The following is a 23,091-nucleotide window of genomic DNA, read 5'->3' on the forward strand; positions in this document are numbered from 1 at the left end:
TGCAAGTGGCTAAATTAGCACACATGCTCATAATACGATTTGAAATATTTATATTTTTAGTCTTAGCATCTTCATTTTTTTCTCGGCGTTCTAAGGTTTTTATGCTTCTACCTGGTTTCATTTTTTACTGTGTTTTCCCAGTCTGCTTATTATACTGGTTTGCTATAAACAGTTGCAGCCCTAATTATTTCAGAGATAAGTATAAAAAATAAGTAATCAGATAACTTTTGTAAGCTCAACTTCAGTTTCTACTAAAATATGCAGTGTTGACCTATCCAGAACTTCCCATGCAAAAGAACTATAGAGATCTGATGGATGAAGAATTGTATTTAAAAGCTCATACAATGTCTTTTCAAGAAAAAGCCTAATTCTGATGGTCAAAGGCAATATTCCACCTATGTTTTCTCAGTGTTGTTCCCCTGTTGGTTCAATGGAGAACAACAATCAGAAGCTTTTAATTGATTTATATATGAAATTGTTGTATTTCTTTATTGTTGCCGTTTTTATTGTTAAAACACTTGAACAAAATTTATAGGAAGCAATTCATGAAGGGGAATAATGAATACATAGATGTGTCACATATGTACAGTGGTACCTCTGGTTACATACGCTTCAGGTTACATACGCTTCAGGTTACAGACTCCGCAAACCCAGAAATAGTACCTCTGGTTAAGAACTTTGCTTCAGGATGAGAACAGAAATCGTGCTCTGGCGGCGTGGTGGCAGCAGGAGGCCCCATTAGCTAAAGTGGTCTTCAGGTTAAGAACAGTTTCAGGTTAAGAACGGACCTCCAGAATGAATTAAGTACTTAACCCGAGGTACCACTGTACATAGATTTTTTTAATTTAAAAATAAATTACGCATTTTCACCAGTTCCATGGATTTTATCTAGCGATTGTTGAGAAGAAAATGGTTTCCAATCCATGTATGTCACCCCTCTTTGATACCCTCCTCAGCAGCTCTTTTGCTAAATGCTCAAGCAATCCATAGTGGCAGGGGGAGGGGAACAAAATACTCTCAATATATATCCAATGCATTTGACAATGCTGCTTGCTCCTTGGCTCTCAGCCAACATCTCTCTGAAGAACTCTGGATGAGCCCAAGTTGCACAATGACTAGATATGCAACCAAACATAAAATCTCCAAACAAACACAGTCAACAACATGACAAAGACAGCCTCTCGCACTGAAGGTAAGTTAAGCAGTGTAGGTTTTATCTCCATGATGAAGCACTCTTTGCAGTATGTATATTAAACAGCCCTAATATTATTTTACTTTCAAAAGCTGCTTGTGCAGTATGTCACCAGTCCACAAACTCAAAGAATTCAGTCTACAGTTGTGTCTCTTCCAATCTTTCACCCCATCACTCCACAGTTTTTAGTCATGTAATTACAGTGGTACCTCGGGTTACATACACTTTGGGTTACAGTCAGGATACAGACTCCGCTAACCCAGAAATAGTACCTCAGGTTAAGAACCTTGCTTCAGGATGAGAACAGAAATCGTGCTCTGGCGGGGCGGCGGCAGCAGGAGGCCCCATTAGCTAACATGGTGCTTCAGGTTAAGAACAGTTTCAGGTTAAGAATGGACCTCTGGAACGAATTAAGTACTTAACCCAAGGTACCACTGTACTGGGCACACTGGCAGCTGGGGCTTGCCCATGGTTATAGCCAGTCATGGGTAAGCTGGGGGCATGGTTTGGGGAGTGGAGCAAAAGTTAGACTTCACCCCTCTGGTCTGCTCTCTGACTATAAAAACCAGCTATGCCTGAGTCCCAGCCTCAGTTGTTCCTAGATTCCCTGCCCATGTTCCCTGCTCTTTATGTTGTAGGTAAATGGGCAGTCCCTAAGGAGGACATTGCTATGGAAGTGTTCAGTCACCATACAGGGGGCCAATGTAATCAATCTATTCCTTCATAAGGCCACTAACACTCATTCATCTGGCTACCAGGCTAAATACAAGGCTCAGCTAAAGCTGTTCACAATTTGCCACCTTAGTTCTTACATGGTCTGTTGCTTTTTCATAGTGATATTTTGATAGCAAGTATTAAGGAATCATGTGAAAATCTGAACTTGTTTGGTGGAAGCATCACTTTCAGCACCTGAAGTGAAAATCCCTGTTTAATTTGTGTATTTTAGATATGTTTAATCCCCACTTTTAAGTATTTTGTTGTAAAGTTATATGCTCAATGCTTTCATCTGACTCCTCAATTGCTAAGTGTGTTGAGACATAGAAACTCTGAGATTTATTTTATGATTACCATTCCACTAAACAAATATTGCTGCAACATATAACTGAGAAACATTGTTTCCTAGTGCAAAATACCACGTAAGTAAATTCTGTAGTTTCTGCTGTTGTATTACTGGAGCACTGCTTTATAGCTACAGTTTTATGTTTTATATTCTGTCATACTTGCATATACCTAACTGCTTTTTTTAAAATCTTATTTTGCATGAGTCCAGCACAAGTTAATAGAAAATTAGAAGTATGCTATTTCTTCTGAACCACCTTACCTCACCAAAGATAATTCTTAATTAAATGAAGGTAATAAGAAAAAGGAGGCCAACAGACCCTCAGCCTTCAGCAATCTACATAGAAACAGAATGTTTATATGGGAACTCTTACTGTGATCACCCCAAAGACAGAACTGTCATCTCTGAAGTGAGAAAAGAACTTTATAAGAGAAGCTGCCCAGTGCCTGAACTGAGGCAGGGAGAAAAAGAAGTACTTAGGGGCTTGATTTAATACACTTAAAGAGATGATAACAAGTCTGCCCTTGCAAGCCTCCTCTTTTTTGCAGGTCCCACTGCCCAACAAATCGGAAGAGGATTTTGATCCATTGCATCCACAATCCCCTGACATGCCCCAAAATGGGGGGGGGGGGTTACACTAGGCCTAGAACTAGCAAACCATTTTCCTCCCCTGGGGCTGATCTGGAAAATTCAATTCAAAAAGAATAAGCCCCAAGAAACACACATCCCCGCTTTGGCAGTCATGGAGCATTGGATGGGGGGGGGGGAGCCTGGGATCCTTTGATTGACCCTGCCCCTTTGCTTCAGTAGTTGTGTAGATATGTAAAACGTTTTATCAGCAGCATCAATTGACAAGTTTTACTATGCCTGTCAAACTTTAGTGACTATTTTTCTTCAGTTTTAAGGGGCTATAGAAATGAGACAACTATTAGGTTTGGTTTGGGAAGAGTCTGCTTTATTGTCTTTTGTTTTTCAGGAAAGCTTCTGGGTAAAATTCATACTGCCTTATACAAAATTGCTACCTCCTCTAGTGTCAATACTTAATTTAAGTATTCAATTGTATGCATTACCAAGCAAACATAAAGAAATCATCAGCAGAAAGATTAACGGTCTTTCTTGATACCAATTGCTTTCAGTATCTTCAAACTTTTGTAGCGAGTCCCTGCAGGGAAGCCAATACTATCGTATACAATGTGTGTGGTTTTTTAAAAAATCTGTGCTGTTCCCCTTTTTAAAGCAAGTAGTTGTGTTCTATCATTTACCTGAAAATTATTTTGCACACCATTACCAACTCTGCTGGCATCCAGCTGTGTCAAGAGACATTGGAGTGCGCCTCAGGGGGTGAAGTCAAGCCACTGGAGAAACACAGGGCCTGCTGTGGCTGCAGAGACTGGTGACTCATAACTGCTCCCTCCTATGTTGTTTTTGCTGTGCTAACAGCACCAAAGTGACCTCCCCAGGGCACAAGCCTGGGCAGTGTGAATGGAGGTCCTGGGCTGCCCAGACCCCACTTTCGCCTTGCTGATGTGGCCCAAAGTAAATCAGAATGATACATTTGGCATCAGCTTGGCTGCAGGAGTTGCCGGAAGGAGGCATACAAGATGCCACCCAACACATTAATAAATAATACTAAATAATAATTATAATAATAATACTTAATTTATTATTCACTTTCTAAACCACCATTCTCAAGACAATTTACACATAAAATAGTTAAAAAACACAAATACAAGACTAAAATGCTAAAAAGTGGTAAAGACCAACTTATCCAGCTGCAAAACCCATTGAAACAAAAATGGCTTCAAGTGTTTCCAGAAAGTACAGATAGTGAATTCATCTTCATGTTCCTCCCTCAACCTGCCAAACAGGGGGCCTGGACTCTTAGCTTTCATTAAAAATGCAAGTCAATCAGATATATATAAATAAAATATGAAATCAACACATGGATACAATGCTCTAACACTTATTTGGCAGTTACAGAGGCACTGCTGCAGCAAAGGACACTTAATCACTATAGCTAAGCAATCAGGAGGGAGGAATATGAGGCATTTCCTGTATCTTTCTTGCTGAAGAGATTCACTCTTTTCCAACTGCAGTGAGTGCAGGTACAGGAACATATCAAATGATGTTTTTAATAGCTGTGTGGCAGGGACAAATTAAGCACAGTAAGCCTTTTCTAGTATGGAAATTCAATTATGGGGAAAGCTTTCCCTATTGACATTCTGTCCGATATCTTATCGCTTGTGTGGGGGGCTCTGATTTACGTTTGGACTCTGTAGTTTAGCACAGCAGCTCATAACATTCTAAATACTGAATAAATTCTTGAGGATGAACTTTTTATGAACTAAAACAGTTCCTCTGGATGAACTTGGATTGAAATACTTTGTTTTTTAAAAGTACAAACTAAAACTAATTCCTTTTTAAAATGAACTTCCCAAGCACCTGGGAAACTTTGAAAAAAGCCTTTAAAAAAAACCCCCAAAACCATTGGCATGCTTCTTTTTATTATTAATGAGAAGTAGTAGCATCTTTTCTAACAAGGAATGCACACAAATTAAGCTAGTTAATTAATTAAGTTAGTTCAGTGAAAACTGGGTGCAACCCTTTATTTACTGGAAATATTGTTGAATGTTGCTTAAATCTATCTATAATGGACTGAGATTAAACTGAAGTGTAAGTAAAAAAGTCGTAAGTCCATCATTTTATCATAAGGAGTTTCTTCTGCTGCTGCTCTGTTCTAAAACTTGTGCCATTAATTTTGTCCCCACATATGGTATTTTCACCAGCATCATTCATTACTTTTTCATTCTGTCTTTTTGTTATATATAGGTTTTTGTTGCCACACAGCTCATTTTTAAAGTATTTTGTTTCTTTGGTACTTTATGACCAACTGCCATCATTCAGTGAAATCTATTTCATTCTAGCCTATAAAATATTACAGGAAAATATGGTGAAAGTTATAGATTCTATACCCACCCTGGACCCACTGCTCTGCAATAGGTATTGACCAGTTGCCAATACACCATTTATTGGCAAGTTGATCTTGAGGGTTGTGACAGAGCAGATGCAGGGAATCTTGGATGAAACTGCTTAACTAGACCCATCTCACTTGGGGTCCAGACCTGGTTTTGGAACTGAATTGTCCTTGGTCACATTGGTGAACAGCTTTTATTAAGACAGAGAAAAGAGGAGTGTGTGCTTATTCTGCTCAATCTATCCAAGGCTTTTGATACCACCAACTGGCTTTGTAGTATAAGTGTCATGTACATTGTTTTACACTGATTCCATTCTTACCTGCAAGGTTGCTTTCAGAGAGTTGCTCTTCAGTTCCCTTGTATTTCTGCTATGGGGTGCTACAGGGCACTATTTTGCCGCCCCCCATGCTATTTAACATTTATACAGGGCTGTCAGGAATGGGGATTTGGCATGAAGTGTCAGCAGTAAGTTTAAACCCTGTGGGTGAGTGGTTTCTGTGTCTAGGCCAGGCATGGCCAAACCTGGCCCTCCAGCTGTTTTGGGACTACAATTCCCATCATCCCTGACCACTGGTCCTGTTAGCTAGGGATGATGGGAGTTGTTGTCCCAAAACAGCTGAAGGACCGAGTCTGGCCATGCCTGGTGTAGGCCAATGACTTCTCTGGATGAGTAAAAATTCCTCTGAAGGAACAGGTATGTAGTCTGAGGGTCTCTTGGATCCATCTTTTCATTTGAAGCTTGAATGGCCTCAGTTGTTAGGAGCACCTGTTACCAGCTTGGGTTGGTAAGACAGCTACAGCCATTCCTGGACCAAGATGGCTTTGCCACTGTGGTCTTGGCATTGGTAACATCAAGACTAGATTACTGCAATGTACTCTATGTAGGCCTCCCTTCGAGCTTAACCAAGAAACTACAGCTGGTGAAGAATGCAGCAGCTTGTTTGTTGAAGCTATGGAGTCAGCTATACAGCAGCAAATAAAATGTTTTAAGTGTGTTTTAACTGCAATATACAATGTGACACTAGATGATGATGGTGAGCCTCATGGAAAATCCAATGTATTTTTAAGAACACTTTTTTAAAAAAACAAAAGAAAACTGTTTTTATGTATGTGTAGATTCCACCCATGTAACACTTTTGCTAAGGAAGCTGCACTGGCTGTTAATATGCTACAAGGAGAGGTGCTAGGTTTTGTTTTTAGCATTTGAAGCCATGAGCAACTTGGGACCAGGCTACATAATGGACTGCCTTGACCCATATAAATCTGGCTGGCCTCTGCACTTCTTAGATGGGGCCCTGTTGAGAGTACCACATTCCCAGAGGTGAGCAGTTCCAGCCCTCTGGAATCAATTACTAGCTGAAATTGAACAGGTGTCTAATGTCATGATGTTTAGACACCAACTGAAGATATTTCTGTTTAAGAAGGATTTACCTGGGGTATGAACCAGTCTATGGGCTATTAATTGGTAGTACATCAGTAAAAATGGTTTTATTGTTCTTAAGCTTTGTGGGAATGCTTTTTTATATTGAGAACTTGTACTTTTTGTATTTTATTTTAACTTCTTGTACCCCTCTTTTAAATAAAGCCCAATGTGTGTTGGCCATGTGGCTTCTCACAGACTCCTTTTAATGTACCTTTGACAAGGTGTGGTAAACTATTGGCTTACATTGAAACATATGCACTTAAGAGGTCATGCTACCACTTCACTATATGTGTGAACTGAGGAAAGAACTAAGGGGTGATGTCAGGTGCTGGAAGGCTTCAGCCAGGAGCCTGGCATGTCAGACACTCGTTCTCCTGCTTACTGTGCTACTGGAGTTGGTTCTTTCATCTGTCTTCTACCATGAATTTGTTGATCACTCCTAACTTTAAGTTCAGCCAATTAATATCTTTTTAAAAGTAAAGGTATAGGGACCTCTGACCATTAGGTCCAGTCACTGATGACTCTGGGGTTGCAGCGCTCATCTTGCTTTATTGGCCAAGGGAGCTAGCGTACAGCTTCCGGGTCATGTGGCCAGCATGACTAGGCCGCTTCTGGCAAACCAGAGCAGTACACGGAAATGCTGTTTACCTTCCCACGGGAGCGGTACCTATTTATCTACTTGCACTTCATGCTTTCAAACTGCTGGGTTGGCAGGAGCAGGGACCAAGCAACAGGAACTCACCCCATCACGGGGATTCGAACCGCCAACCTTCTGATCGGCAAGCCCTAAGCTTTATGGTTTATCTTTTTAATAGGACATAAATAACATTATCACTGATGTCAGGAAATTTGTTTGTATTTTGCTACAAGTTCTCCTTATCTAAAGGGCAGGTTCATCTGGGTCCAGTTCAGTTATCTCTGCTTATACACTCTTCCCAATCATTCATCTCTAATGACTGGTAAAACTAGACATGTTTTCATCACTAAAGGATGCTGAGGTAAATCATGAAATAGATTTCTAAGGCAGGAAGAAAGCTATCATCTATCTATGTCCTCTGTTATTGATTACTGTTCATGTGGAGTATTTTGTTTTTGACAGAATACTTGTGTCCATCTCTGTAAAATAATTGGATTGAATCCAATCTTTAGCTATCCATAAAAAGGAAGGGCTACTTCCACTCTTGAAAAAAGTTTTTTAGTTCATCAGAGGAATCTTGTTGGCAGAATAAGGAAAGGGTGATGTTTGCCAGTTTCCACCTAGGAAACCACTGTCCTGGAGAATTCCCCATCCCACTAGATTTGATTTTTTGAGAGCCCAGGGGGAAGTGGAAATTGTCAACAACAACAAAAGCCACTCACCCCCATTTCCATCAGTGGAGGTGTTCTCTGTGACCAAGGCAAAGTCTAGAGCCAAACCTTAGCAGGTGCATATATAAACATTAATTATTTCCCCCATTGTTAAGCATATCGCTTTGCAATTTATTAGAGGTCCTTTCATGAGCATTTTATTTGTTCAGTCATTTCCTGTAAAACAGGTACGTCCTATTTTTCAAACATATAAGTATGACTACACAGATAAAATGCTTATTTGTCTCATGAGAAGTGACAAGTTCTGGCAGCAGAATGAGAGTAATACTAATTTAGAAGATGGAGAATGGTGGTGACAGCTCAAGTTTGTACTTTGTGCCCAGAAAAAGAAGGGTCCCTTAGTACCATTTATCAAGTAAAGAGAGCTGAGAGTAGGGGCAGTTAACAATTCCATTCTGATGAAGTGGGAAATGCAATATATAATTGTAAAACACAGTTTTAGGTCAGCACTTGATCCTTCACAATTTGTTAATTTATCTTCTAACAGGGTTGTTCCAGCCCCAAACTGCAACCCAGTGTATGCATCACAGAACATTTTGAACTAAAAGGAACCCCAAAACAAAAACAAAACTGAATATGTATGTAATTTCATTCTCCTCTTTGTAGCATAGATATCTATGTTATGGGCAATTTACTTTCTGCAACATGTCCTGTACTTGAAAGTAATGCGAAAAGAAGATAAAGTGGCAAGCAGTGTAAGGCCTAAGAGGTAAAGTAATTGTAAACTACCTGACATTCAGAAGACATCTGAAGGCAGCCCTGTTCAGGGGTTGTTTTTAATATGTGACATTTTAGTGTATTTTTCATCTTTTTTGGAAGCCGCCCAGAGTGGCTGGGGAAACCCAGCCAGATGGGCGGGGTACAAATAATAAATTATTATTATTATTATTATTATTATTATTATTATTATTATTATTATTATAGTTTTCTTTTAACTGTGTTCTTTAAAAGAAATAAAAGAAGCTGCTGATATTTGCTTCATTTGAAGAAATATCACATCATTTCCCAGCAGAATTTTTTTTTAAGGCAGAGGAAAATGCATAGGGAGTCTGTGTCTAGCAGGTTAAAAAAAATAACAAAATCCAATAAATGTTTTAATGTAATATGAAAAAACCAATTATTACTTATGTTCGCCTCTTAGAAATGGAGAAGTGCTTCACATATTACATTTTCTGCAGCCAGCCTAAAGTCCAGGAAATTCTAAGCTTAATTTGATTTTGAGAGCTGCCTAGAATGCAGTTACCCACAGAAGCTTTAATACTATTAATAGTACTTGTGTGCCCAAATCACTTAACTACCCAGCAGCAAACCTGTTAAGCATTACTGTCATTTAGCCATTACCAAGAGAAAAAAATCCTTAGTCTGAATAATAGCATTTTTTAAACAAATACTATCAGAGCAATAATGCTCAAGATTTACAAGTTTTCAACTTGCAGTGCATTAGCATACATAAGTCCTTTTTTTAAGAACATTTCAGATCCCCCAAATATATATTTCATACCATGCTGTCCAGCAACTACTTGTGGACTCAGGCACAGGAAGTGTGCAGCCCAGCACAGGGCAGGCCAAGGGAAGAAGTAAGACACATGACATTGGCACTGGGTTGAAATAGGCCTGAACTTTATTGATTAAAGATATAAATAGATTTTGGCGAAGGCACCCAGGAGTCGCAGGTAAGCTGTCATTTTTAGATTTATGCACTCTCTCAGATTTCATTCATTAGTCACATGGGAAACTTTGCATTCCTAAATCAAGAAATATCAAAGTTCGTATCTGCCTGGAATACTCATATTTTTGGAAGGACCACCCCTTCTTCCATGGACAAAGGGTAAAATGTGCAAAATACAGTACTCAGGATGTTCTCAAAGGGACACTCTTGTTCCATCACGTGTTACAGCACTGTTATAGGCTAGGCTGAATTCCTGTGCACACTTTCTCATGAGTAACCCCTACTAAGTTCAACAGGACTTGTCAAGAAAACCAGCATTAAAGAGTCTGGAAACAGATTTTGTATTTAGCAGGTCTGGAATGCAATGGAAGATTTCTGAAATATCTCTTCCTCCAACGATTGCCTTAGTGAGAGAGCAACAAAGCACATTATACTTAGTGCATTCTACGTGCAGTAATAACAGCTTGATTGTGTTCATTCACAGGCTAATGTGACACATGAAAGGACGTGTGGATTGTAGCATCTGCTCTGCGGATATCTAAAGTCCAACTTGTAAACACATGTGTCGGACAGCAGAGCCAGATTAGAGTCTGGTAATGTTGTTCCTCTGAAACACCACCAGAGTGCTGAAGCCTTTCATGGATTGGCTACAGAGTCAGCTAGCTACAGAGTGGGGAGCAGTTTCTGAGGGAGAGATTTAAACTGGATTTAAGTTGAGGGATAGGGTTTGGCTTTTGAGAAGGGGCAAAGCTTCAGGTTAAGAGATATAGTTTGATGGGAGGTAGGGAGTGAGATAAGGAGAACTGTTCTGAATGAAGTTAAACATACACACTGAGTCTGAGTCTAGCCAGGAGGGGAGAGTTCTTTTAGGTACAGAATAATAATAATAATGATTTATTATGTGTACCCTGCCCATCTGGCTGAGTTTCCCCAGCCACTCTGGGCGGCTTCCACAGAGTCCAAAAATACACCAAAATGTCACACATTAAAAACTTCCTTGAACAGGGCTGCCTTAAGATGTCTTCTGAATGTCAAGTAGTTGTTTATCGCTTTGACATCTGGTGGGAGGGCGTTCCACAGGGCAGGTGCCACTACCGAGAAGGCCCTCTGCCTGGTTTCCTGTAGCTTTGCTTCTCGCAATGAGGGAACCGCCAGAAGGCCCTTGGCGCTGGACCTCAGCGTCCGCGCAGAACGATGGGGGTGGAGTCGCTCCTTCAGAAGACTCCCAACCCAGTAACAAGGGGTGAGGTGATCCCCTGGTGATCTGTTATACTATTTAGAAGACCTCAGGTGTGTGATGGTTAAAAGAGTGGGTAACTTGAGGAGAAGTGCCCCTCGCTCATGAAACAAAGTATTAAGCTGTGAAGGAAGTATTTAACTGTAATATCTAAGTGACAGAAACTGAGTTGAGCATTTTACCATCTGTTCTAGCAACCCGAACACCTACCACCTGAAGTGTAACACCTTGCTTTTAGTAACTGAAGTTTAAGAACAGCTGTGCCTATAGTATTGTGTTTAACCCTGAGACATCTTAGAGTTAGTTAAAGTAAATAAGTTAACTTCGACTTGAAAAAACACATTTCCTGACCCACTTTGTTTCATACACTTCTTTTTGTTTAACAAAACTTTTCTTGTTTGTTTGATCAACTCCTGCCTGAGACTCTAAACCATTAAGTTTTCCCTCATACAAGTCCCGCACTAGATAATCTGTTGTAAATTGCAGAAATTCATGTAATTGGTGTACTGTGAAGTATATTTAATTGGGGGCAGTTAGCAGAAGTGGATCCGCCACATTATTAATTGGTGATATTAGGTGGTGGGTTTGCTACATGAGATCTATTAATGAGGGGTATGGTTTTTTTTTAATAGAAAAAAATATTGTGTACAGTGGTACCTTAGGTCCCAAACTTAATCCGTTCTGGAAGTCTGTTCCAAAACCAAAGCGTTCCAAAACCAAGGCATGTTTTCCCATAGAAAGTAATGCAAAATGGATTAATCCGTTCCAGACTTTTAAAAACAAACCCTAAAACAGCAATTTAACATAAATTTTACTATCTAATTAGACCACTGATCCATAAAATGAAAGCAATAATCAATGTAAAGGTAAAGGGACCCCTGACCATTAGGTCCAGTCGTGACCGACTCTGGGGTTGCGGCACTCATCTCGCTTTATTGGCCGAGGGAGCCGGCGTACAGCTTCCAGGTCATGTAATAATAATGTAAAATAATAAAATAAATAAGACAGTACTGTAGATGATGATGATAATAATAATAATAATAATAATAATAATAATAATAAATTCTTACATGCAGTGATGATAGTCATTGTTTAGATGGGGGGCTTTTATCCATTTATCCAGTCGCACAATCAACCAGTAGCTGAACTGGGTTTCACACAGTCACAAGTCACAAAAACTAGTAAGAAGTCACAAGTCAGTCCCATAAAACGAAGAACAAGTCACTGTAAAAAAAACCACGAAAAAGCCACACAAACAAAAATGCAAGAACAATGGCAAAAACAAAAGCTCCAAATATCACCTCTTTGTTGTGTGGGTGCTCGGGACTCAAAAGCCAACAGACTCAACAGAAAGCCTCTGATTAGCAGCGGGGAACTCAATTTACAAATGGAACACACCCAACAGGAAGCGGAACATGTTCCGCTTCCAATGCAAAGTTCACAAACCAGAACACCTATTTCCAGGTTTGCAGTGTTCTATTTCCAATTTGTTTATAAACAAAGCTGTTCTAAAACCAAGGTACCACTGTATAAAAATCTGATAAATTCAGTGCCAAAGCAGACTGAAAAAGATATTCTGTTTCATTTATTCCAGCTTGGGGAGTCTAGAAAATTGATTTGGGCACTACGTTGTCATTCTGACAATGAATTATGGGAGCAAAAACACAAATCCAAAGGTTCATCCCAAATGCTTTAGCAATATGTCATAAAAAATATCATACACATACATGATTTGTCAGATTTATCTTTCTCTATGGAACCTTTCAAAATGCTAGGGTTAACCCCAGGAGCTTAACCAACTAGACTTATACTACTTCAAAAAGCATTTCAACTGCTTGTGTATTCTGTTGGTCTAAATTGTTAGAGCACATATTTTGTACATGAAATGCAACTGCCACACATCTTTTGCTTTGTGCAGTGGGTTATGCATGTGGTGTCACTGTCAGAAACATTAGAGATCCCCTCCCTGTCTAGCCCAGCTTACAACCCGTAAAGCTTGGATTCAGCATATTCAGAAAAGAGTTAACATGGTGATTTTGTAAAGTAGCAATTACAACAAACCCTAGTTTTCTTCTGGAGCCTTCCCAGCCAGCAAGAGTCCACCCCTTCACACCATTCTCCAGGGATGATCTCCAAATTCCAACCTCAATGTCTATTGAAAGAAAATGTCTCCAGATTACTACAATCACTGCACCGCCAACCCTTTCTTTTCTTTTCCATTTTTCTTTCCAGCAGCTGACGGCGTTTCTCCATTTTACCTAGCAGCAAATCTAGCTTTCCCCTATCCTTCCATTATGTGGAAATGGACATATTCATCACTGGAAATGACTAACACTTGAAAGTGCTAACAGAAAGCCTTGATCAAAAAAGGCCCTGAGAATATTATTTCCCTAAAGCAAAATGTAATTTATTTAATCCTTGAATGAGAACAAATTTCCATTTCAGAATGAGGTTGTTTTTTTAAAAAAAAAAACTTCCTTGAAGATTTTTGGATAGCAAAACCACAGCAATGCTACAGCTTCAAAGTCAATGCATACCTATAATGCCTCTCAAGCCTTGCTAAGAGATTTGACAGGATGGGGGCCTTGACAGTTTCTTAAGAACAAGAGCCAAGCTTTTTGGAAGACTAACTCAAATCAATCTCTCTCTCTCTCCCCCCCCCCCACTCTCTGACACACCTGAATGTGGAGGAAGCTCAATAAGGTTAGGAGGTGGTTGCTGATGGCAGCAGGCAGATTATCTCTGTAATATGGCCCATTTGTATAGTAAGTGGCTTTCAAAACTTGTATCCCCTCATAGAGCACTGCCATATAGAAACCTGCATGGGAGTGCTTAGCTTGGTTTAGCATATTCTATCTCACTCCATTTTAACCCTCTTATAAATTATTGTCTATTTATTCTTCTTTTTTTAAAAAAAATAGTTTTAGATCTTCACCCTGGGATTGTAAAAAAATCCATTTTTTATTTGATTTCACTGATTGTGCCTGTGGGCTGGGATCAGCAGCGGCCAGGACACTAAAAATCCTCCTAGAGGCTGTACACGTGGCAGTGGTGGCGATCACGCCCCAGTCCCAGAAATCAGTTCATTCCTTTGCAGCAATAGTTACAGATTAAAAAAAACCCGCTCTTTAAAGCTGAAGCGCAACAAATGGCAATTCAGGTTTTCTGTGGATTGTCATTTTCTCTGAATCTGCTTTAACTTGCGAGTTTTCACAGGGAACGCTCTAGTCTAGAGCACAAATAAGAGGGTGCTCAGACACAGAGCTTTAAAGCACATACTTTGCCTGAAAAGAACAGAGGAAAGTGTCAGTAAACCTAGAGAGCCAGTTGGGCTGCCTTGGTGGACCAATTGGCTCATATCCTGGGTTCCCTGACTCAAACAGGACAATGAGATGTCAACATATGGCTATGTGTATGCTAGGCCCTACCCTGACAAATACAAACCACTGTCAATGGGATCCAGTAATAGAATAGATCGAGTTGGTTCAAGACGGCAATTCGTTTCTTGCAGTACCGATTACTAATAAATAAAGCTCACATTTGCTAAATGTGGTTTAATATTAATATAAAAAGATGATGGTCCTGAATACATTAATAGCAGAAGATATCCCGTAAGAGTGTGTATATAATACCTTATGGGAACACCCAGTTTAACTTGCTAAATATAAAAATGTACATATTTTGTAATTAAATGTACAAGGCTGATGAATGTAGGCAACTTTATTAAAGTGTTATGCACATATTTATATGCCCCATTCATTTCATGCTTCACTTGCAATGCACTCTTATGATGAAGTTTTATTAAAAAACCTAATAAAGAATTAAATAAAACCAGTATCATTATGAAACAGGTAAGGACATAATAACTCAATATACTCAAGCAGAAATTCTGCTTTGGTGGTTAGGTAATAATGAATTCATATGAAAAATAAGAACTTGGAAAAAGAGAAGAGGCGAGGTAAAATGTAGTAGCAGAAGAAGCTACAATATACATATATTGAAATGCTTATCTTTTTCACTTTTGTGTCTTAAAAGGGGTATACCATTAACCATCATTTTTATAACCACAGGCCAATATCTGGAATCTAAAGACTACACTTCAACATCCACTAACAGACCAGAATTACTAGTTTAAATTACATAAAGTAAAACCCAAATATATTGCATAAATAAATACATGTGAAAAAGGAGCTAGGTGGTTTGAAAATATCCCATTCATTGTTAAGAGTATTACTAAACAAATCAGTTTAAATACAACTTCGACTAATTTCTTTTGAAACATCACTTCAGTCAGATCTAGTCAAGCTTACCATCTGCTGAGTACACAAAAGCAGCTCTATTCTAGAATCATACAGCTTCCTTTGCAAAGTTTGCATGCAAGCTGTTCTTGTCAAAATTAAACCCATGTGATTATTCATCTTAATATTCAATCAGGCGTTAAGTAAAGAGTGACAAAAGTCCACATATGGATGACAAGCTGCTTCTGTAGTAAATATTCTCCTTTTTATTGAACAGAGTCTTATGATATTGTAAGATGTTCCCCACCAGCCACTACAGACTTCACTATCTATAGGCTAATATAAAACAAGGTTGAAGTAGCCACTTCAAAACTCAGGCATCCACACCATTTACATTATTATCTATTGCTGCGGCTGATAATGAATGAACTTGTTGATATGATGGGTGAAATGACAAAACATGGTTCCTAATATTTTACATTCATTCTTCAAAAGTTTGCAAATGTGTTGCTATAACACAGATATACATTCTTGACTGCTGAGTCTTTAAAAGCACAGATACAAAATATTTTAACTGGTGCTCCAAAGCACATTGAGAAGGGTACCTTACTATTGTATATGCACACACTAAGTTCCAATGTCCTCATTTAAAAGAAAAAGTTGACAGTGACATCTCTCTTACTTATCTATATTCCATAAAAATTACATTGGAATTTTAAGCAATGGACTTTTTGAGACAGTGACAACAAAGTTATTTTTCAATTTCCTCTGTGATTTGGAAATGACAGGGAAACGTAGGAACTAAATTGTTCTGCAAAAATTTGCTGCAACTGAAGCAAGTTATGGAGGCATACCATAGAAACATGCTGTATCAGTTATCTTATGTTCAGAAAAGTTTTGGGCTGTGAGTAGCAACGAGAAACAAACTTCTGCTAACCTGTGAACACTATCATTTGTATTCAACAATTGTCCATGGAGTTCAATCGTTCATTCTCTTAGATACAGAAACCAACCAGAAAGTATGTAGAAAATACATTTGTTCTCCTTCCAGTTGTACCTTCCCCCCTCTCACACACAAAAAAGACTTCTGGGTGCCCATGAGAACTATGGTGCAGGTTGCAGCAGCAGCAACAATATCTTGCCTGGGATGCAAGGAGCTACTCTAGACACACCTGAGCACATTCCAGTGGGATATTTTAAAAATATTTTTAAAAGGCTGTCTCCCTTCAATATTACAAACTTCTTTTGAAAGGATTTCAAAAATGGCTTGTGGTGTGATATAAGAGGTCAGGTGGTTGTGGTTCGAGGACCCGACCCCCGCGAAGTAAAATGAAGACACAGGGACACGTGATATAAGGTTAATGGGCTAGAAAAGGCCACAACTTTATTGATTACAGCAATGAAAAGGTATTGGCTTAGGCATTGGATCAAAACAAGTGGGTTTATTCACCAGGGGTTCATCACCTGTTGATGCTAATCCAACTATAGGCTCACCCCTGATGTCACCGAGGGTCGTGCCATGGCCTCCCGCCAAGCAGGCTTCGGACGGAATACACGACCGCCAGATTCCTTTAATGGAATACCCCTAGACATTGAAGGCATAGGAGATGGCCACACCTAGCACTTCGTCACACCACAACACATTATTCCAATGCCTAACCGCCACCCGAGCTAAAGGCTCGCCGCCAATACCTTCAAAGCTGCAACCAATCCCAGATGCTTTTGCTGACACTAGCTAACCAAATGTCGTTCCCCAGATCCGATAAGTGGATGCCGTCATTCCGGTATAAAGCTTGGTCGCCGATCCGGATACGGTCATGATAAATGACTCGGCCATACATAAAGCGCACCCAACGGGCTACCGCCCGATTTACGAGTTTCCTGGTTCTTATAATGGCCATACAGCTTTGCGTACCGCGCCAAACAGTTCTTTTCAAGAAGGAGGACCAGAACACCGTTGTTCTGGGACACAAGGCTGCAAATGCATTCAAGTCTCTTTTTATGCTCCACAACAAGTCCACACTCTTTCTGTTAGCGTACCATGTCAAACAGTTCTTTTCAAGAAGGAGGACCAGAACACCGTTGTTCTGGGACACAAGGCTGCACAGGACGACAAAGAGAAATGAGGCCGGGGAAAAGGCTGGCACTGCAGCATAAAGGCTGCTGGACACGCCCCCCCCCCATGGCACCTGGTTGGACGGCCACCGGGGGGGGCGTGAGTGCCAGCCAGGTGAGCTGGAGGCAGGGGGCAACGCCCCCTGCTAGGAGCAGTGTTCGGGCTCCCGTCCACAACCACTCCCCTCTCTTTCAGGGAGGAGAGTTTTTGTTTAATATAAGACTGTAATTACTTTGGGTATTTCAAGCTACTAGGTTCACTTCCAAATATTCTTCCTCATCTTTTTCTTATGCTATGTGCAAGGGCAAACAACAAAACTTATAATTCAAAGCAAGGCTTCTCAAATGTTGTGTTCTAACTTCAGATAACCAGCAGGCTTTCCAAGTGAGAAAAGATTAAAGATTGAGGTGCTATCATTCACCGATCATTCAAAATGGAGACTAATGAGAATACACACAGGGGGAAAATCCATTGGAAGCTTTGATTTTCTTTATACCTAGCATGCCTATACACATCTTACAACAAACAAATATTATATCATTGAAAGACTCACCCCAAACTTGGATCCACAGCAACTGCTCTGGGGTTGTGGAGGTCAAGATCGATCAGAATAACACATACAGTTCCATTGTAGTTGCATACAAAGATTGTGTCACTCATACGATCCACAAAATAAAAATTCCCAGTAAGCCAGTCGACTGCCATTTGTTGTATATCTGCCAGAGTGAAAAGATTGTTAAATTAATTATGCTAATCCAACTTCTGTAACTCCAGATATTACTCCAAAGGAGATATTCTATACATTTGAAAGAAGTTCAAGTTGTTAATGAATTCTTTGAAGACAAGGGATAAGCAGTGCCTTTTTTCTGGGGGGATGCTGGGGGACGCATACCCCTAAACATTTTGTGAATCTAAGTTTGGCCACATTGAGGGGCAGTATTTCAATATGAGTAGGAAAATGAGAGTACCCCTAAACATTTTTAAGGAAAAAAGCAGACTATATTCTGCCTAAAGTAAAATTTAATCACAGAATACAAAAAGTGGAGTGAATGTTATAGTTGCCATTTTTTACTTCTGTTGTGAACGGACAAAATTTCAGGTGCAAATGACATACTGTAATGATCACAACTGCAAACCCCATAATATTTCACTGTGAGTGCATTATAGAAGGAGTAATTATGACTTTTTCCCAGAAACCACAGATTTCCACCATGTGAGGAAGATGTTGGTTTGTAACTAATCAAAGAAACAGGATATGAAATAAACTACGAGAATCGCAAAAAGCGATCCTGTCAGTCTAGCAGAACCACCCTACCACAAAAGCTCCCCAACCCTATTTCCTTCAGAACAATGAAGAAGGTCCATATTTTCCTCATCACTTGTGCCTGCACTTGGCTTACCTCAACCTTTTATAACCCTGTACATAAACACATTACAGCTGTAGATACAGGAAAAATTCTGTATAGGGGAAAGGTAACTATACCTTCCTTACATGGGTCCCCAACAGTCTGTCCTAAATCCATGGGCAGTGTTGGAATATATTTCCATATACTGTATATCCAAAATATGAAAAGGAACAGACATGGATCACAGTCCACCCTTGAATGGACAGAGTTTGAGACTGGCATAGGGCTCAATGGAGCCTCCCTCTTTTCTTGTCTCTGATCTGCCTGTTGTACACATGCAAGGCAGGTGCAGGTAACTCCCCAACTGAAAATCCATGTTTGCTTTATTGTACTCATCCGGCCACCACTCTCCACCATGGCACTTCAGTTTGCAATCTGTATTGCTTGAAAGCCAGGCACAAGGGAGGGATGGGCAAGGGATCTATACCTGTGCTGGTTCGTGTAGTTGTGGCTATACAACAGATGGATTGTATGATATAATTTCAGTGAGATAAAATGAATATACTTAGATGAAAGTATGTGTCTATCTTTGAGTTACAATAGTAAGCGTGATTGCAGATGGAAGGATGTATTCAGAATTTTTCATTTCCAATTTGATTGATCACAGCTTGCTACGTTGTCAAAAACTGAGCAACTGGTTAATCTTAGCTATGATTTGTTTGGAGCAAGCCAAATTCAAAACATGGGCTATGAAGCTGGCTTAATTAAATAAACCTTAGTTAAGATTTGGACAAAATGCGGATCTGTGGATACTGAAAAAAATGAAAGCAGAAGCTTCTGATCTTCTTCTCAAGGCCACACTGAAGAAGGTGCAGCAGGCCAAGGCTCACATAGGTTCCTATCAAAAATAAATAATATTTTATCATGTTTCCTGAAAGCAGCTGTTATGTAACAGGTAATTTATACAAAAGCAAATTTATAGCCATTGGACCTTACAATAAGGAGAGGTGGATGAAATGTGCAAAATTAAAAAATGTGGCGTAACACTTCAGTTGTCTAAAAATATATTTTTTAAAATTGTTTCCATGATAGTTTTTAAGTACAGATAGGTAAGCCCACAGAATCAGCAGCTTGCTGCAATCAGGCCTTTGAAATGTCTCTATTAGTGCTTCTTACTTTTAAGGAAAGAGCTGGTGCTGTGGTGTTTTTAGTGTAACAAACTGTATGTAAACTGTAATATTAAAAATAATGATATAAATTATGACTGCAGAATGGACTACACAAAACAAAAACAAGTACTGGGTGGTATTCAGCTATTTTTTTTACATATAAAAGATCCACAGAAATTAATGGCCATAACTTAGATATGTTCATTCCTTTTCATGAATCTTATCTGAGTAAAACTGATTAGAACACATCAATTGAATTTAATATGGTAAAATATCGACACCTTCCTTTGCTTGTAAACAGAGGCACTTGTGAGGTGTTTTTAAGAGGAAAGGCCCATAGTGCTGTTTTGCTCCATTCTGTTCTGTTTTATAGACAATGTTTTCACTCCTGCCTTCCCATACACTGTTCTTCTGACACTCCTGGAGCATTGCCCTCTCCTGTCTTTTTCGCCCCCTCCCTCTTTCTGCCTTGCCACCAGGGATGACAACCCTTAATCTTTCTATCTTCCTCTTCTCCCTCCTTGCTGTCCTTCCTGTGGCAGACCAAATCTCCTTTGTTGCTCACCCTCTTTTCCATCCACCTCCTTCTCCTCCTTCCCTTGGTCTGGTTTCCTTGCCTGTATTTCTCTTCCATTGGTCCAGGATGCTACTTGCTGCTGGTATCCATGCACCCTGCCCTCTTACTTCTTGCAGGATGCTTTCAGCATCCTTTTCATCTGCCACTCCCGCCTCCTATTCCTCAGCTGTCTCTCAGCTCAGTTGTTGAGTGACAGTGTCTGCCGGAATCCCTCTACCATAGCCTATCACCTACAAATAATAGTAGCTGATCAACTGACCACCATTCCAACACTGCTTAAGGGGAAAACACTGGAAAACTTTCCTTCCATTACAGCCGTCATAATGTACTCTTCACGGCTGTCACTTCTATTTATAGCCTTTCTCTTCCTGCTCCTTCTTTCCCCTTTTAATTCAGAGGTGTTTTTTTTTACCTCCTCATTGTTGCCACTGTTTTTAGAAATGTGCAGCTTTACTATGACAGCACAGACTAAAGTATTACCTGCTTCAGTCTCTTTGTCTGACAGTAGTCATTGCCACATAGTTTAAAAGAAGGTTGAAATTTGTAATTCAATGTTTTGTCTTTCTTCTGTCCTGTATTGCCAAACTCAACAGATTTTAAAAATTGCAAAAAATGTTGCTTAGGAAAGATGTGGCATTTCATGCATGCTTGCATGGGTGCACGTGCACACACACACACACACACATATAGTGGTGAGATAAACAGCCAGCTCCCCCCCCCCCGCCCTTTGCCACAGGTTGGAATTGAGAAAGGGTAGGACAACTGCTTTGCTTGCAGAAGGTCTCAGTTTCCATCACCAGCATCTTCAAGAGGGCTGGGGGACTTCTGGAGAGCAGCTGCCAATCAATGTGGACAATACTAAGCTAGATGGATCATTGGTCTGATTCTGTATGAGGCAGCTTCCTGTGATTCTAAGAAAGGTTGAGCTTTTTCTACAGGTTTAATAGTTTATTATATTATCTTTCCAAAGGCTAGTGCACATTTATCGCTGATGGCAAGTTTATTATGATAATAGAAGATTACAACAGGGGGTTGTAATCAAATCAATTCCACACACTTTGATATCAGTGTTGGATCTTCAATACAGCCAGCCTGCAACTTAACTTGTGCACCTTCAGCTTTACACACTTGACCCCCCCCAAAAAAAAAAATTTAAAAGACTTTGTGTCTTGTGCCTGTCTTGCTGTGTTTGTGTTGAGCATCCCGCCAGTGAATTATAAATGACATGCTGCTTTCAAGTTTGGAAAGTTGTAATGAATTACCAAAGTTTGCCTCTGCCTAAAAAGCACATTCCACACTTTTCTATGCACATCATGAAAAACCTACTTAACTTGCAAATGTATTTTTAATGAATAAGGCTTTTAATCTCTGCAGTGTTTCCCTCTCACTAAAGAAATAAATGACATTAAATGTCTTCTTTTTAAGGTCCATAGTTGTCAGCAAGTAGGTTTCAATATACCTAGTGTAACAAAGCTTTGGGGACACTCCTTTTGTTAAACAAAAAACAAAAAACCACCAACACTTTTCTTGCCTCCTCGCCAACTATTTAAATGTCTCTAACAACCAACCAATTAGAATTCCACATTGCATTTTAGACCTATGTGGTAACACTAGAGCCAAATTATGTACATACTAATTAACTTGTAATCTTAAATTTTTATTAACAGTGTTTTAACAGTGCTTTTAGTGCCTCTGGATGAATCACAAAATTGTGTTCTCTGTTCATGTAAATGGTACCCACTTAAAGATCAAGTAAGAAACATATTAAGCCATGTCCAATTTTAATACACCTTTTGCATGTTCGGAGCTGGAATTTAGCTTGGAATCACAAACGTACAGATAAAACAACCAGCAAGTGATAGTCTAAAACATCTGACTGTCCATTTCTTGCACTGTTAAAAGCTGCATATTATTAGTTTTCTTCTGCTTAATTTCACAGCCCTCACCCTCAAGTGTAATGGGTGTTAATAAAGGGTGTCCTTTATTAATTTGTTAGATGTAACAAGGTAATGTTACACTGACCTTCCTAGAGAGAAATAGCAGGATGTCAAATATTTGAAATAAACTCAGTATACTGAAGGGAAAAAATATCAGTATTTAATCTATTTATCAAGGCAATTTAATTTACTTAAAAATATATTTCTTATTGTCTGCAACAGAGCAAACAATAAAATAATAAATTTCTTACTAAATCTGTCATTTTCAGGCCATGAATATTGACTTGACACTGCAGGATTTTAAGAATTGCCTTCACACTCTTGGCAATGAATTTGTCCCACCCTCTCTTAGAGGAAAGATACTTAGGTTAGTGTCTTCCTTTGGGAGGAGGGCAGGTACTATTTAAGGCTGATCCAACCCCTCTTTCCACTCTGGTCATCATTGCAGAAGGCTGCAGTCGTTAGGTGGATGAATGGGAGACATATAACTCTCCCTCTCCGATATCGCTTTGAATACATAGGTGGGGGAGGACTAGTAGGGAGCCTGCAGGACAAAGTTTGATAGCAGAAAAAGTGGAACACCATCTGGTGCAAAGGTAGGATACAAATTTAGTAACCAAGCAAGTGAATAATATTCTTTTTCCCTAGCATGGTTCCTCCAATCAAAATCAGAGCATTTCCCCATGCATCCCTGATTTCCGACACTGAAGAGGTGCCCTACTGGGCAACTACATCTCACTAGCTGCCCTGTGTGCTACATGGGTTCTACAAGGGTGGTATAAAA

At 39.6% G+C, this 23,091-nt stretch overlaps 1 protein-coding gene across 1 annotated transcript in view; it reads right to left on the minus strand.

Moving 5' to 3' along the window:
* LRP1B (LDL receptor related protein 1B) overlaps positions 1–23,091 on the minus strand; it is a 755,078-nt gene that overhangs the window by 265,328 nt on the left and 466,659 nt on the right. The window contains exon 7 of the mRNA XM_083702321.1: positions 17,832–17,994. Within this exon, the coding sequence (XP_083558447.1) occupies positions 17,832–17,994 (163 nt within the window). The remainder of the gene's footprint in view (positions 1–17,831; positions 17,995–23,091) is intronic.

Source organism: Podarcis gaigeae (assembly GCF_964106915.1).
Source record: "Podarcis gaigeae genome assembly, chromosome: 1".
In the NCBI taxonomy this organism is placed as follows: Eukaryota; Metazoa; Chordata; class Lepidosauria; order Squamata; family Lacertidae; genus Podarcis; species Podarcis gaigeae.